This window comes from Cyrtonyx montezumae, unplaced genomic scaffold (assembly GCF_038088225.1).
Source record: "Cyrtonyx montezumae isolate F1298 unplaced genomic scaffold, pur_monq_1.0 scaffold_24, whole genome shotgun sequence".
NCBI classification, from domain to species: Eukaryota; Metazoa; Chordata; class Aves; order Galliformes; family Odontophoridae; genus Cyrtonyx; species Cyrtonyx montezumae.
The window spans coordinates 3,023,714-3,036,246 of NW_027071981.1; the positions used below are offsets into that span (position 1 = coordinate 3,023,714).

The window sequence follows — 12,533 nt, forward strand, 5'->3', positions numbered from 1 at the left end:
CACCTAACAAGGATGAGTTACCCGTGGGAAAGAAACCTTCTGATCAGTAAACACCAAGAACAACAAGTCCTTGCCTATCACCCCAAATGCTGCAATTGCCTCTCATCATGCCAATGCACCTTTCCTGCAGGCAGCAACTTGAGCAATTAAAAACATAGGCAGTGTTGCCTCATCTCTGGGATGGAAGGAAAAAAGGAAGTGCTGATAGATGGTGGTTTTCCTCCCAGTCCATTGCAAATTCAGCAAGTTGAAAGGATCTCCAAAGCTTCAGGGCTCGGCTGTGAACCTTGAAAGTGAAGAGGAACGAGCAGCTGGAGGAGTGGGCGAGAGGCTGTGTAACACGCTGGTCTGGGTGACTGGAGGTGTCTATCCTCGGTGTGAAGTCTGCACTGGAGAAGAGCTATTTGAGAGCTTCAAAAGAAGGCTCAGTTCAGCAAGGAAAGCCTCAGCCTTGAGGATGTTACTGGGAATTGTGCTACTGGGGGTGTTGTGCTGCTATTGAGAGTTGTGTTATTGGGAGTTTCCACATTTCAAGAGGAATTAAAAAGATGCGAAAGCTTCAGGAAAAAACCACCATCAGAGCACTTCTCCCCAGTTCTTGGGCAGTTTGAAACGTAAGCCAACACACAGGACAAGGTTCACCTGCTGCTATTTCCAAATGCGACATAAAATTTTGGAAACATTGCTCCTGTCGGGCAGCAGTCCCCTATGGTCACTCCCCAGGCACCAGAGACCACCTGGTGATGCTTACTGTAGATAGGGGCAGCTCCCAAGCTATGCCAACAAAAGGAAAAAAAAGCTGTCAAAGCGTGTTAGAGATCTTTTCTCATCTGTTTTTATTTCTCAACTTCGCAGCCAGCGTGGCTGTTTGCTCAGGCCCTTCCTGAGCATGCTGCAGACATGGCTTTTGGAGACTGGGAACTCTTAACAACATTTATTATTATTATTATTATTATATATTTTTTAATGATTCCTATTTTTCCACCTATTGTCATTGTTGTGATTTATTTGCCATCCCAAGCTTACCAGCAGCTACCCAATGGGTAAGGATGGCCAAGGGTACATCAGCCTGTGTTCAGATCAGGGGAAGAACAGCCCTGGGAACCAGGCAAGGGGCAGATCTCCCCTCCTCCTCTACAGGCAATGAAAGGGAGGAAGGGAGGCATGCAGCACCAGTGCTCAGAAGTGATGGCGGTACTAGGGTGGGAACTCACCACTCATTTCCTTTCATCCAGATAAGTATTTGCTTACTCCATCAGAAAACATCATCAATTGCCTCTCCTCTGCCTGAAAGTTACACTGGGATTTTGCAGTGGTTTTCCTAGAAAAGGGGAAAAATGCCAAAGGATGAAACTCTCAGCGTGAGCAGCTTTGAATGGTGTAACAAGTGGAGAGTGACCCCAAACCTTACCCCTGCTCCCACCTTTCCAACTGAAGTTCATTTCTCCCTTTTTTTCCCCCTCCTCCTTTTTCTTCTCCCTGCACTGAAGGAGAGCCAAGGAAATGGGGAAGGGAATGGGGAAATTGTTGGCTCTGCACCACAAGAGCTGCTGTGCTATGGGTTGCTGAGCATAGCAACTGGACATTTATGTTCTCCTTTGGACAGCCCTGTTCCTGCTAAACTAATTGGAAAACAAGCAGAAGCCTTTAGATGGTGAATGTCTGTCCACTGAGAGTCATTACATCCACCCCCTCTAATGATGTCCATGCTTCCCAATGGCACAGCAGCCATGAGGCTCAAGGGTGGTCTTGCTGCTGGATGCCTTCTGAGCCTGCAGCAGATCCAGCCTTCCAAAAACCATCTGCATGAAAACAGGATAAAAGCATTTCTGCATTTATTGTGGGTTTTTCTTTTGTTGTGTTTTGTTTTTCCCCCAAGTGGAGCCCCAGCTGATAAAGAGTTAAGTTTTTTTTTTTCTGGGCAAAGAGCTCAAGATCAGCACTAAGTGCTGCCAGATCTCTGCCCTACCCTGCTGGGCAGGGTCTGGCCCGTTGCCCACAGCCGTTCTCCAGTGTTACCTGAATTTATGCTGGAGCAGAGGGGATGCACCACTGATGGAGGGTGGTGAAATGCCCTGGGGTCAGTGAGGTATCGAGCTCTGCCAGGTCCTGGCACTGCCTTGGAGCAGGGAGGCGTTTTCTCTTCCATTAATCTCAAACACATGGTGGGGAGTGTGCAAGCCTAGAGTGCGCATTGCAAACAGATGCAGAGAGCTAACCTCTGCTGAGAGCTGATGTCAAAGCGTCCCCCTGACTTCTAGGTTCTTTCTTTAAACACGCAGAAGCAGGAGGAGGGAAAGGGTGGGGAGGCAAGTGAAAAACATTAATACAGAGAAGTGCATAATGCTGTTGTTAGTTCTCATGTGGATATAGGATCACACAGGAGCATGTCAGAAGGGACAGAGCGGTAAGGAGCCCAGCTCCAGGAACTATTCCCCCCCCCTCCCCGAGTGACCTGAATGGGGGAATAAACCCCTTAACAAGATCATTTCAGAGCAATTTGCTGTTCCACAGTAAGAGCAGATACACAATTTACATAGGAAACATCCCCAGGAAAACAAATGAGTGTAGTAAGTGGAAAGGAGACTGTATGTGAGTTGGGATCTTCCTCACGCCGTGTCCTCACCGCATGTGTTTTAATTTTCTTTCCACTCCCCTGCTTGTCATTTCCAGGGAGACAACACACAGCTCCTCACTTGGACTGCTGGTGGGAGGAGAGTTTTCTGCTTGGCAGGACTGGAGGTGTCTCGAGCTGTTAGGAAAAGCATCATTTCCTCTGGTTTCATTAGTGAGGCAGGCATGGCTGGCCAGTGGAGGGCTCCTTGCTGGGAAACCCAAATTGTGCAGGTACTGCCTGTAGGAAATCAGCCCAGAAAAGAAAACCCACAAAACTCACCACTTTTGGAAGCAAAAATTAAAAGATGTGCTTGCAGCAGTAACTCAAACACTCTCTGCATCACAGAAACTAATTACTTCTGGTGGAGTTTCTTTGGGGTTTTTTAGTTTGTTTTGTTTGTTTGAAACTCCGAAGGTTTGTTAGCACTGCCTTGGGATGAAGGAGGACCATTTATGTAGGTGTTCACATGGTATCAGTGTTATCTGGATATGGGATTCGCTGGGCTGTTTTGTGGAGGTAAAAATGTTGAAGAGCACCGGTCCCAAGACAGATCCCTGGGGGACACCACTTATGCCCGGATTCTACCTGGATGTGGAGACATCAACCACAACCTTCTGGCTGTGACCATCCAACTAACTTTTTATCTACCTATACTCCAGCTTTCAAATCCATCTCTTGCCAACTTAGGGATAAGGATGTGGTGTGGGACCTTGTAAAGGCTTTGCACAAGTCCAGGTAGATAACTTCAGTTGCTCTTCCTTTGTCTATTGAAGCAGGAAGAGGACCCTTTTTTTCTTTGTCAGAGCAGTCCTCAGCCAGGGAACAGGCTGCAAGGCAGCTGCATTTTCTCCACACCCATGGTTCGCTTGGCCCATGAGCAGCTCCATTCCCAAGCAGAAGGCTGTGGAAAATCCCATGAGCTTTACAGGACATGGGAGCCAGCCTCACGCTCTCCATCCATTGAAATGATGCCAAGCCATTTTCCTGCCAACACACGTGTTTAGGTTTGGAGCATCCCCACCCCAGCACAAACATTCCCTGCGTCAGTGCTGGATGGTAAGCATTGCCTGCAGCACAAAGGCAAAAACAGAGGACAAAGAGGAGCTTAGAGCAAGACATGATGCCATGTGCTGTTTCTTCTCGGCTGGACAGATGGAGGCTGGAGGCAGCAGGAAGCACACCCCTATGGGGCTGCCTTTCACATGAGCTGCTGATAGCAGTGTGTTCACAGCCCTCACTACCTGGGGGCATCCTGATCCTGCAGCTGTTGTGTTTGCACAGCCAGATGTGCGTCTGCCTGCATGCATCACCTTCGAGGGTGGTCACATCCCTGCGGCTCTGCAGTCACACAGCACTGGAGGAAGGGCGTAGGAAAACAACTCTCAATTACCACCAAAGATTGTATGTTTTCCTTTGCTTTTCTTAAAAACATTCATATAAGCACTTGTTGATAAAAATAGTAAAAGGGATGGAATGAAATGCCATTGGTCATGAATTGCCAATCCTCCAAATCAAAAAATAAGAAAATAATACTCATATATAGATAGGCATGCTCGTGTGTGTGATATCACAACGTGTGTGTGCTCATATGTTTGCAAAGCCTTTCTGGGCATGGTCACTGAGCTGTCCTCTTACACTGAGTTTTGGAAGTGTCTTTTATTTGTTGTTGTTTTTTCCCCCTTGTATTCAAAGTTGCTTGCTTCTCTACTTCCTTCCAGGTTTTTTAAACAACCCCAGGGCTTCTGGCAGCTTGGCTGATGCATTGCACCACGTGCACCAGCTCCTGCTGCTGCTGTCTGGGAGGAGCTGGAGGAGGGAGGGCAAGGAGACCCACAGCTCCATGGATTGGGGTCAGAAATTTTTGGGGGTGCTGAGCAAGTAAAGCAGCAGCACACCATGGCATGAAGAATTCACATTTTGAGAGTCCCCGTGTAACTGAGAAACAGCCTTCCAGAACAAGTGCAAAGCTGTCCCTCAATCTCAGAGCCTAAAATAGGAAGGGAATAAAACAGGGAGACCATCCCTCCATGACAAACAGCCCAGCCTTTCACAAGGCAGGACAGGAGGGAGCTGCTGCTATTTTTTTTCCCTGTGATGTCCTAACATTTCAGCAGAAAGACAACGTACCACTGGACAGATGGAGTGGGACAGACTGCCGTAGAAACAATCAGGAGATGCTGGTTTGGGGAGCTGTCCATTCTATGGGAACCTTGTCAAAAACCACTTTTCTTTTCCACCTGGCTGCCAGGCACGCAACCCATTCTAGTTATAAATGTAATTCAGATGATAGCTAGAAACTAAATGAATCAGTGTCCTTTCCCTGGTAGTCATTTTTATTGCAGCTTCACTAATTCCAGCCACTAGGCATCATCCTCGGAAACGTTCAACTGGAAAACATCCCAGTCAGTAAGATTTTCCAACTTTAAAAGCAGATGATAAAGATCTGATGTGGAGGTTCCTGTCCTTACAGCACACTAATCCAATCAGATGTTATTGGGAGCCATGGAGGAGGCCATATAAAACCATCTAAACCATCTCTGGGAGCTGGCCCAGCTGCAGCACACAACATCTCACCCCAGCCTCTTGCACTGACAAACAGTGTCCATCCCTGCAGCATCAGGGAGGTGAGGCCCCGCTCTTGCTCGTCCTTGGGGTCCCAGAGGAAACCCAGTTCCTCCTATTCTTCTCAGCAGCTATTTGTGCAGGTGTCCCCCCACCCCCTGGGCCATTTTTCCTTTGTCCTAGCCTTGAGCCTTCTGCACAAACACTTGGTGGTGATGTCAGGCACTCCGTATACATTTCCTTCTTTGGCCCCTGAGAAATGTTTTTTAACCAAGTTCCTTGTTATATTTATTTGCAGTATGCCTTTGGGCAGCATTTCTGGTCTCGAAGAAGATAATTTGGTTTTGATATGCAGCCCAGACAGGGGTTTATAGACTTGTTCACAGGGGTTGAGAATTCAATCCCCTTTAATTTAGAACCTTCTTGCTTTTCAAATAGGAACACCAGCCCATCCAAGAAAAAATAATAATAAGCATGATGTATCTAATAAAAGCAATAGGAGCATGATGTGTTTTTAAGTTACCAAAACCTACTCTCTTGCCAAATCTGTAGGCAAAAACATTAACATAAGCTTTGCAGATGAAGATCTCACTGAAAAGTGCAGGGAGGGGGAGCTTCCTGTCCATGAAATTGCAACCAGCCTGTTAACAGCTCTAGCAGCAAAAACCAAAAGTTTACTTCAAAATAAAAAGCCAGTGGAAAAATTTGTTACCTGTATTCTTGCAAATGAAAGGCAAGGATCTGACACTGCAGTCTCATCCACTGCACACGGACCCTGACTGCCACATCTTAGACTCCATTAGACCTCGTGTGTGACATAAGGAAAAATATCACCAGCAACTGATCAAGCAGCTGGGGTGACCTCTTACACATCACTTCTCGTTACACATCCAACTACTGTTGGTTTTGTCCATAACCCCCACTGGAAAGAGTTCAAAGGAGCTGAGGCTGAGAACCAGCCATTTTTTGACTGTGGAACTTTGACAAAAATGCTTGTATGGGTCGACCGAAATACATGGTAGAGTGAGTACTCAGTTCATTAGGCTGTGTCAGCTGGCAGTGTTTTCACAGAAGTAAAGATAAGTTCTGGGGTAACAGAAAGGAAATGCTTTTGTGTTGAGCACTGTTATTTTTTAACATATAAAAGAGAATTCTTCCCATTTCTTCCAGTAGGAAATTTTGAATAAAAAGAATTCTAGATGGCATCAAAGCATTTTCTCCTTCCACGCCAGTGCTGTAGTTTTGTCACCGAACCAGAACTCTCCATGGCTTGCAAGTGCTAGCTGTGAAATGACACCTCTGCTTTCCCAAAGCAACACTTCTCCTTTGATCAGAGCAGGCAGGTAACACCATCCCACAGCTGGCCAAAGTGCATTTCATGGGATGCTGGCAAAAGGGTTGCACCTCCTGCCTTCTCTTTAGGGGCTGAAGGGCAAGTCTGGGGAATGAAAACAGAAATCCAGTTTTTAGGTTTCAGAAACTTGAGTATTTAGGGTATAAATGGAAATGGAGCCTGGATCGCTCAGACCCCACAGCTCTTTAGCCCCAGTGGAGGCGCATGAGATGCCCCTTCATCCAGGTGGAGGTGGCAGGAACAACTGCAGCTGTTCCTCATCCCAGCTCTGCTCATCACTCCTCTTTCCTCGCATCCCATGGCAGCCCCGTGGTGTGTCAGGACACTGTGCTCCTCATTAGCACTTGGCTCTGTTGTTCTCCCACCCTCTCACATACCAGACCTTTGATGATTGGGCATATGAGCTGTCCCATGTTGCTTGGTGTCGTGAGGCTCTCCAGCCTGTTCATCTCCATCCAAACAGTGAATGAAAAGCAAGAGGAGCGTTATATCTGGAGAGGCTTTTGTGCAGCTCTTCAGGACGGACTATTACTCACCCACACCGCCTGTAATACTGTCGCCAACTTGACCTCACTGCAAACACTGCTCTAACTGGCAGGAATCAGCTTTAAAAGGACAGTTTGCAGTAAAAATAAACAAATAAGTAGCTGTGATGTGTTTGTTTAAACATCACAGCCCACTGTGTTCACATCTTTGCCCTGGAACCCAACGTAACCCAGCGGACTGCCCTGCACTGGGATTGGGGTCAGGTGAGGAGCTATTTGGATGGGGCCAAGGCTGTGGCGGTGCTTCAATGGGCTCAGCTCCCTCCTGGCAGCCTGGAGGTTCTCACGACCCAGCTCCTATTCCAGGGCTCGTCCAGCTATTTAAAGCACACCAAGAGGGGAAAAGTGCGCTGAAAATGCAGTTTCTGTGCACTGGACGCCATGCCAAATATTCCGTCTCTTTCATAGGCGGACGGCGAGGGATCCCACGGCTTGTCGTGTTTGTTTTTGTCCCCATTTTCAGCAACATGTGCTTGAGAGCTACAAGGCCCTATTAGGGATTTGGAAAGACAGGGTGGGCGAGCAGAGCTAGCCCTCCAAACCATGAAAAAAAAAAAAAAAAAGCAGGACGCAGGCTGATTTCTCGTACAGAAAAACAGCCCCAGCCAAAATAAAGAAAGCACTTCTGCAGCAAAACGCCTGAAATGGGAACCAGCAGCCTGCCTCACCAGGAGAGAAGGGAAGAAACAAGAGGCAAACATCCCGCCCGCCACCAACACGCTACAGGAAGCAGCAGCCTCCGCCGATAAATAGGAGCCCCGGCAGCACAGGATGCGCGTGGGGTGAGCTCGGCGGGCCAAGGGGATGTGAGGCAGTGTCCGTCCATCCATCCAGCCGGCGGGATGGCCGCGGCCCTGCTGCTGCAGCTGCTGACGCTACTGATGGTGGTGGCACGAGGCGAGGACGCCGAGGTGCTCTGTGCTGACACCGCCTGCTACACGCTGCACCGCGCCGAGCTGGGCTGGAATGCTGCCCAAGAACGCTGCCAGCACGACGGCGGCAACCTGGCTCCGGCAGGCAGCAGGGACGAAGCCGAGAGACTGGAGAGGCTGCTGGAAGCCAGCATGGCCACCTCGGCCTGGATCGGGCTAAGGTTGGAGCGTGGCCGTTGCGTGCAGCCGCAGGAGCCGCTGCGGGGTTTTGCCTGGGCGTCCAGCGGGGAGCCCAGCAACTACTCAGCATGGCTGGCTGAGCCCCATGTCACCTGCCTCAGCACCCGTTGCGTCGCCCTGCGGCCTGCTGGCCCCCACGGACCTCCGGGCTGGATCGACCGGCCGTGCCGTGCCATTCTGCCTGCCTTCCTCTGCAAATTCAGCTTTCGTGGGATGTGTGGGCCCCTGCGGCTCGGGGGGCCCGGCCGGGTCAGCTATGAGACGCCCTTCAGGGTGCGCAGCCCCACGCTGATGGCCGCTCCATTTGGCACTCTGGCGGAGGTGGTCTGCGAGGGGTCTGAGAGCCCAGCCTTCTCCGTCTGCAAGGGGCAGCTGGAGGGGGACGATTTCGCCTGGCACCCTCCTGGACCCCTCTGCCCCAACACCTGCGCCCACAGCAATGGAGGCTGCCAGCAGCGGTGCCTGGAGGCACCTGGGCAGCCGTCACGCTGCGCCTGCCAGCCCGGCTACGTGCTGGGCCCTGACATGACCTCCTGCCTGCCCGAGGATGCCTGCCATTCCAACCCCTGCCAGGGGGCTTGCCAGCCCCTGCCCGGAGGCTTTGAATGCATCTGCGAGGTTGGCTACCTCCTGGCACCCGATGGCTACCACTGCGTGGATGTTGATGAGTGCCTGGAGGAGCCCTGCAAGCACGAGTGCCACAACACGGCCGGCAGCTTCTTCTGCTCCTGCCAGCCCGGCTACCAACCCGCAGGGCCAGGAGGCCATGACTGCCGCGATGAGGATGAGTGCACCCGGCCTGACGCGTGCCCCCAGCTTTGTATCAACATCCCTGGCTCCTTCCGCTGCATCTGCAGGGCTGGTTACCAGCAGCAACCTGGCAGCGATGCCTGCGTGGATGTGGACGAGTGCCTGCGGGACCCCTGCCCCGGGCTATGCCACAACCTCCCCGGCAGCTTCAAGTGCATCTGCCCACCCGGTTTCTTCCTGCAGGAGGATGGATACAGCTGCCTCGCCACACCCACCACTGGAGAGCAGCTGGTGGACACCATGGGGACCACCACCATCCTCCAGACCACCAGCACTGCATGGACCGTGGGCACACCCGGCCCTCCAGCCATTCCCAGTGGGTTGACACCACCAGCCCCCACGGTGGTGGGGTCAGAGCACAGCCCCGAGCACGGCGCTGATGGCCCCCGGCTGCTCCTCTACTACATTCTGGGCAGCCTGGTGGCCATCCTGCTGCTGCTGGCCTTTGCCCTGGCCCTGCTGGCTTGCAGGAAGAGGGCAGCCAGGCAGGAGAAACAGAAAGCCAAAAGCGCGGCGGACAACTACTGCTGGGTGCCCGAGCAGCCCGAGAGCCGCAGCAGGGCAGGCAGTGAGCGCAGGTAACAGTGCCCGTGCTGCAGGGCTGCAAACAAAGCAAATCCAAGTGGAAGGGGGGGGGTGGGTGCTATTCTATCCGAGGTGATTTTTGCATGCCTTCATGTCTAAGAACCTGTCTTGGGGCTTCGGGCAAAGAGGGATCCGATCCCAAACCCTAAGGCAGATGAAAGTGTTGGGTGTGCAGATATGAAGGCAGCCCAAATCATGCCGAGAGTGTTAGTTGAAATGTATAAACCTCTGCTTCCCAAAATGAAGAGTTAATGGGGAAGGAGCAGAGAGGCCGAGATGGAATGGGGTGGGGGTTCCCTGCCTGAGTTGCTCCTCAGCTCTGCAAAACCTTGCCGGACTTGGAAGCAGCAAAAGAGAGTATTGATTTGGCTTCCTAAGATTAATCCTAAGATTAATTTCATCTGTCATTTGGTCTCCACTTCTCGGATTTAAAATGTGGAGCTGCCAAAGCAGCAATTTCCCTGCTCACCCCCCCCCAACCTCTTGGCATTCCAGAAAGAAAATATGACTGTGCCCCTCTCCTTACCTACACTGCATCTTGCAATCTGCTGTTCGACCCCCATGTTCCCCTTGTTCTCAGTGAAATGAGGTTCACATATTGAAGTGTTTCACTGCGACAAGAGCCACTAGCTGCAGCCACAAGCAGCTAGCCCTCACTGTTGGTATTGCTGCTGTTGCTGCCTTTTAGATGTCATTACAGAAGCCATAGAATAAGCATTTTAGCAGCAGAAAGATCCTCCAGTGGAGCAGGAGCTGTAGGGGTGGTCGGGGTTCAGGACTGCTGGAGATAAGCTTGTGTGGGGTCTGGGCTGAACGTTTTTCCCACCCACCCCTGTAAACAATGCACTGGATGTTGTCCTTGCTAACTACCGTATAAAACCTCAAAACACCCTTCAAAGCAAATGCTCGCTCAAGGTGAAATTGCTCCCCCATCTCAGGCTCGGTCCTGCAAAGTGGAGGGAAGAGGCATTTCCCTCTGGGTTTGTATTGCTGGGGAGCAGCAGAGAGATGGAGCTGCTGGCATGCAGAGAAATGGGAGCACCCCCGACTGCGCTGCATCCTGACTGCCCCGATGCAAGCAAGCACCTTTCACCCCAGCAGCAAGGAGGCAGCTCACGGCCTGCATTCATTTGAAGGGTACACTGGTTTCCTGAAGATTCTGCTGTTCTTATTGTATACTTGAGGCTTAATGGCATCAGAAATGGGAACTGAACACAAAGGATTTTGCTGTGGGCAGTGACCTGCATCCTGTTCTTCCGTGTGTGGAAGAAACCCCTTTCCTGCTGTTCTTTCTTCTTCATTCCTCCATTGTAAAACAAAACAAAACAGGAAAGTGTAGCTCCTAGCTGATAGAAATGTTTTTTTAATGTCCTGCCTGTGCTTCCTTTTCTCCTTGCAGTGGTTTGGAGTGGCAGTGAATGCAGCAGTGGCGTTCTTGGAAGTCCTGCAGCAAATTCATAGCGCGTCTTTGTTATGACAACAAGCCAGCAGAGCTTTCTGAATACATGAATAAATTAGGCAGATGAATAATCTCACCCAAATCAGTGGGATAACCTACATACATTGCACAAAGCCTGCACAGTCGGTCTGCGCTGTCTTAGGGTCTGTATGGGGAAGGAGCAGTCACAGTGATGTGCCCCCAGCTCAGGGCTGCTCAGTTTGCTGGTTCAAAAGCCAAGGCGTTTTCAAAACAGTAATAGTCTCAGGAGTTTTTTCTGCCACGTTTTTCCTATTATGGTATCATTTAATTGTTCGGCACAGCACTTCAATTCCACTCTGAAAATGGGAAAAAGAAGCGTATGAGCCGACTCAGAGCAGGCAAAAAACCTGGGAGTTGTTCATTCCAGAAACCCCTCTATAAAAGCTGTGATCTTGACTTCTGCTGCCCACTCAGTTTGTTCTGGGGCATGTGCTGTATCACCAACGTAGCAGGAAGGCACTAATATGCACCTAGGTTTAGTGTGGCTCTTCCAAGCAGAGTTATGTCCTGATGGTGCTTCCTCCAGCCTGGTGCTGTACCACTTGAATAATCCCATCTCCCTCTTTTCCTGCCATGAAAGCAGCAGGAATATTTCAGGTTGTGTCCTCATCAGTTATCCAAGGCCCAGGGGGAAAATCTTGGACTAAAGCAAGGAGAACAGGATCAGACAGCTCAGTACACTCTGGCTTACAGTTAGGAGAGAGGGGGTACTCATCATGGCTCCACCTGCACACATCAAGCAGGTCCTAAAACCTATAACCTATAACCATCTCACTGTCAAGATGGCAGAACTGGCCAGCCAACACATCCCAAATGTTTCAAAGTGCTTTTTTAACTGTTAAATGTTTGGTTTTTATGGTCCAAGAATCCAGATGCACCTCACCCTGTGGGAAACCTGCATGTCGGTGCTGAGTTGTGCTTTGTCACCTGCAGAGCAGTGACACAGCACTACAGCTGGTTGGCTGCCTTTGAACTAAAAGAAAGTTCCCACGTGCTGAACAACACTGTATGTTGCTTTTCAGATGAGACACCAATAAAATATTAATGGAATGCTTTGTCGGTGGTTTTTTTTTGTTTGTAAAATCGACACCAACCCCGCAGTGAGATTCACGCCATGCTTTAACAGCACTGTGTTCCTTAAGTAGCATTTCACTATGATTTAAAAAAGCAACCAGCAAAGGACACTTGTGGCAGATGCTCAGCACCCAGGTGCAAGGTGAGTGGTGCACGTGGGATGCAGGATTTCCCCTGCAAGGGCTTTGTGCCTATGTCAAAAACAAGGAGTGCAGTGTGGTAGTTCAGCCCCCCCACCCAAACATGTTTTTTTTTCCCATTTGTGAGAAAGGTGCTGCGAGGAAACAGACTCTGCCAGGAGAATTTAGAGAAAAGATCTTGAGTAATGTTACCATGTAATCTGCAAACATACCACGTGCCTTGCTTCAAATCCCATAAAGTCAGACACTGCAAA

The 12,533-nt window shown here is 50.2% G+C and overlaps 2 protein-coding genes across 2 annotated transcripts in view; one reads left to right on the forward strand and one right to left on the reverse strand.

The window, feature by feature from the left end:
• The window catches only part of ANAPC1 (anaphase promoting complex subunit 1), a 274,849-nt gene that overhangs the window by 177,954 nt on the left and 84,362 nt on the right, over positions 1-12,533 (reverse strand). The window lies entirely within an intron of this gene.
• CD93 (CD93 molecule) lies at positions 7,531-11,512 on the forward strand. The gene has a single exon (XM_065739481.1). The coding sequence runs from the start codon at positions 7,921-7,923 to the stop codon at positions 9,580-9,582; it is 1,662 nt and encodes a 553-aa protein (XP_065595553.1). The 5' UTR covers positions 7,531-7,920; the 3' UTR covers positions 9,583-11,512.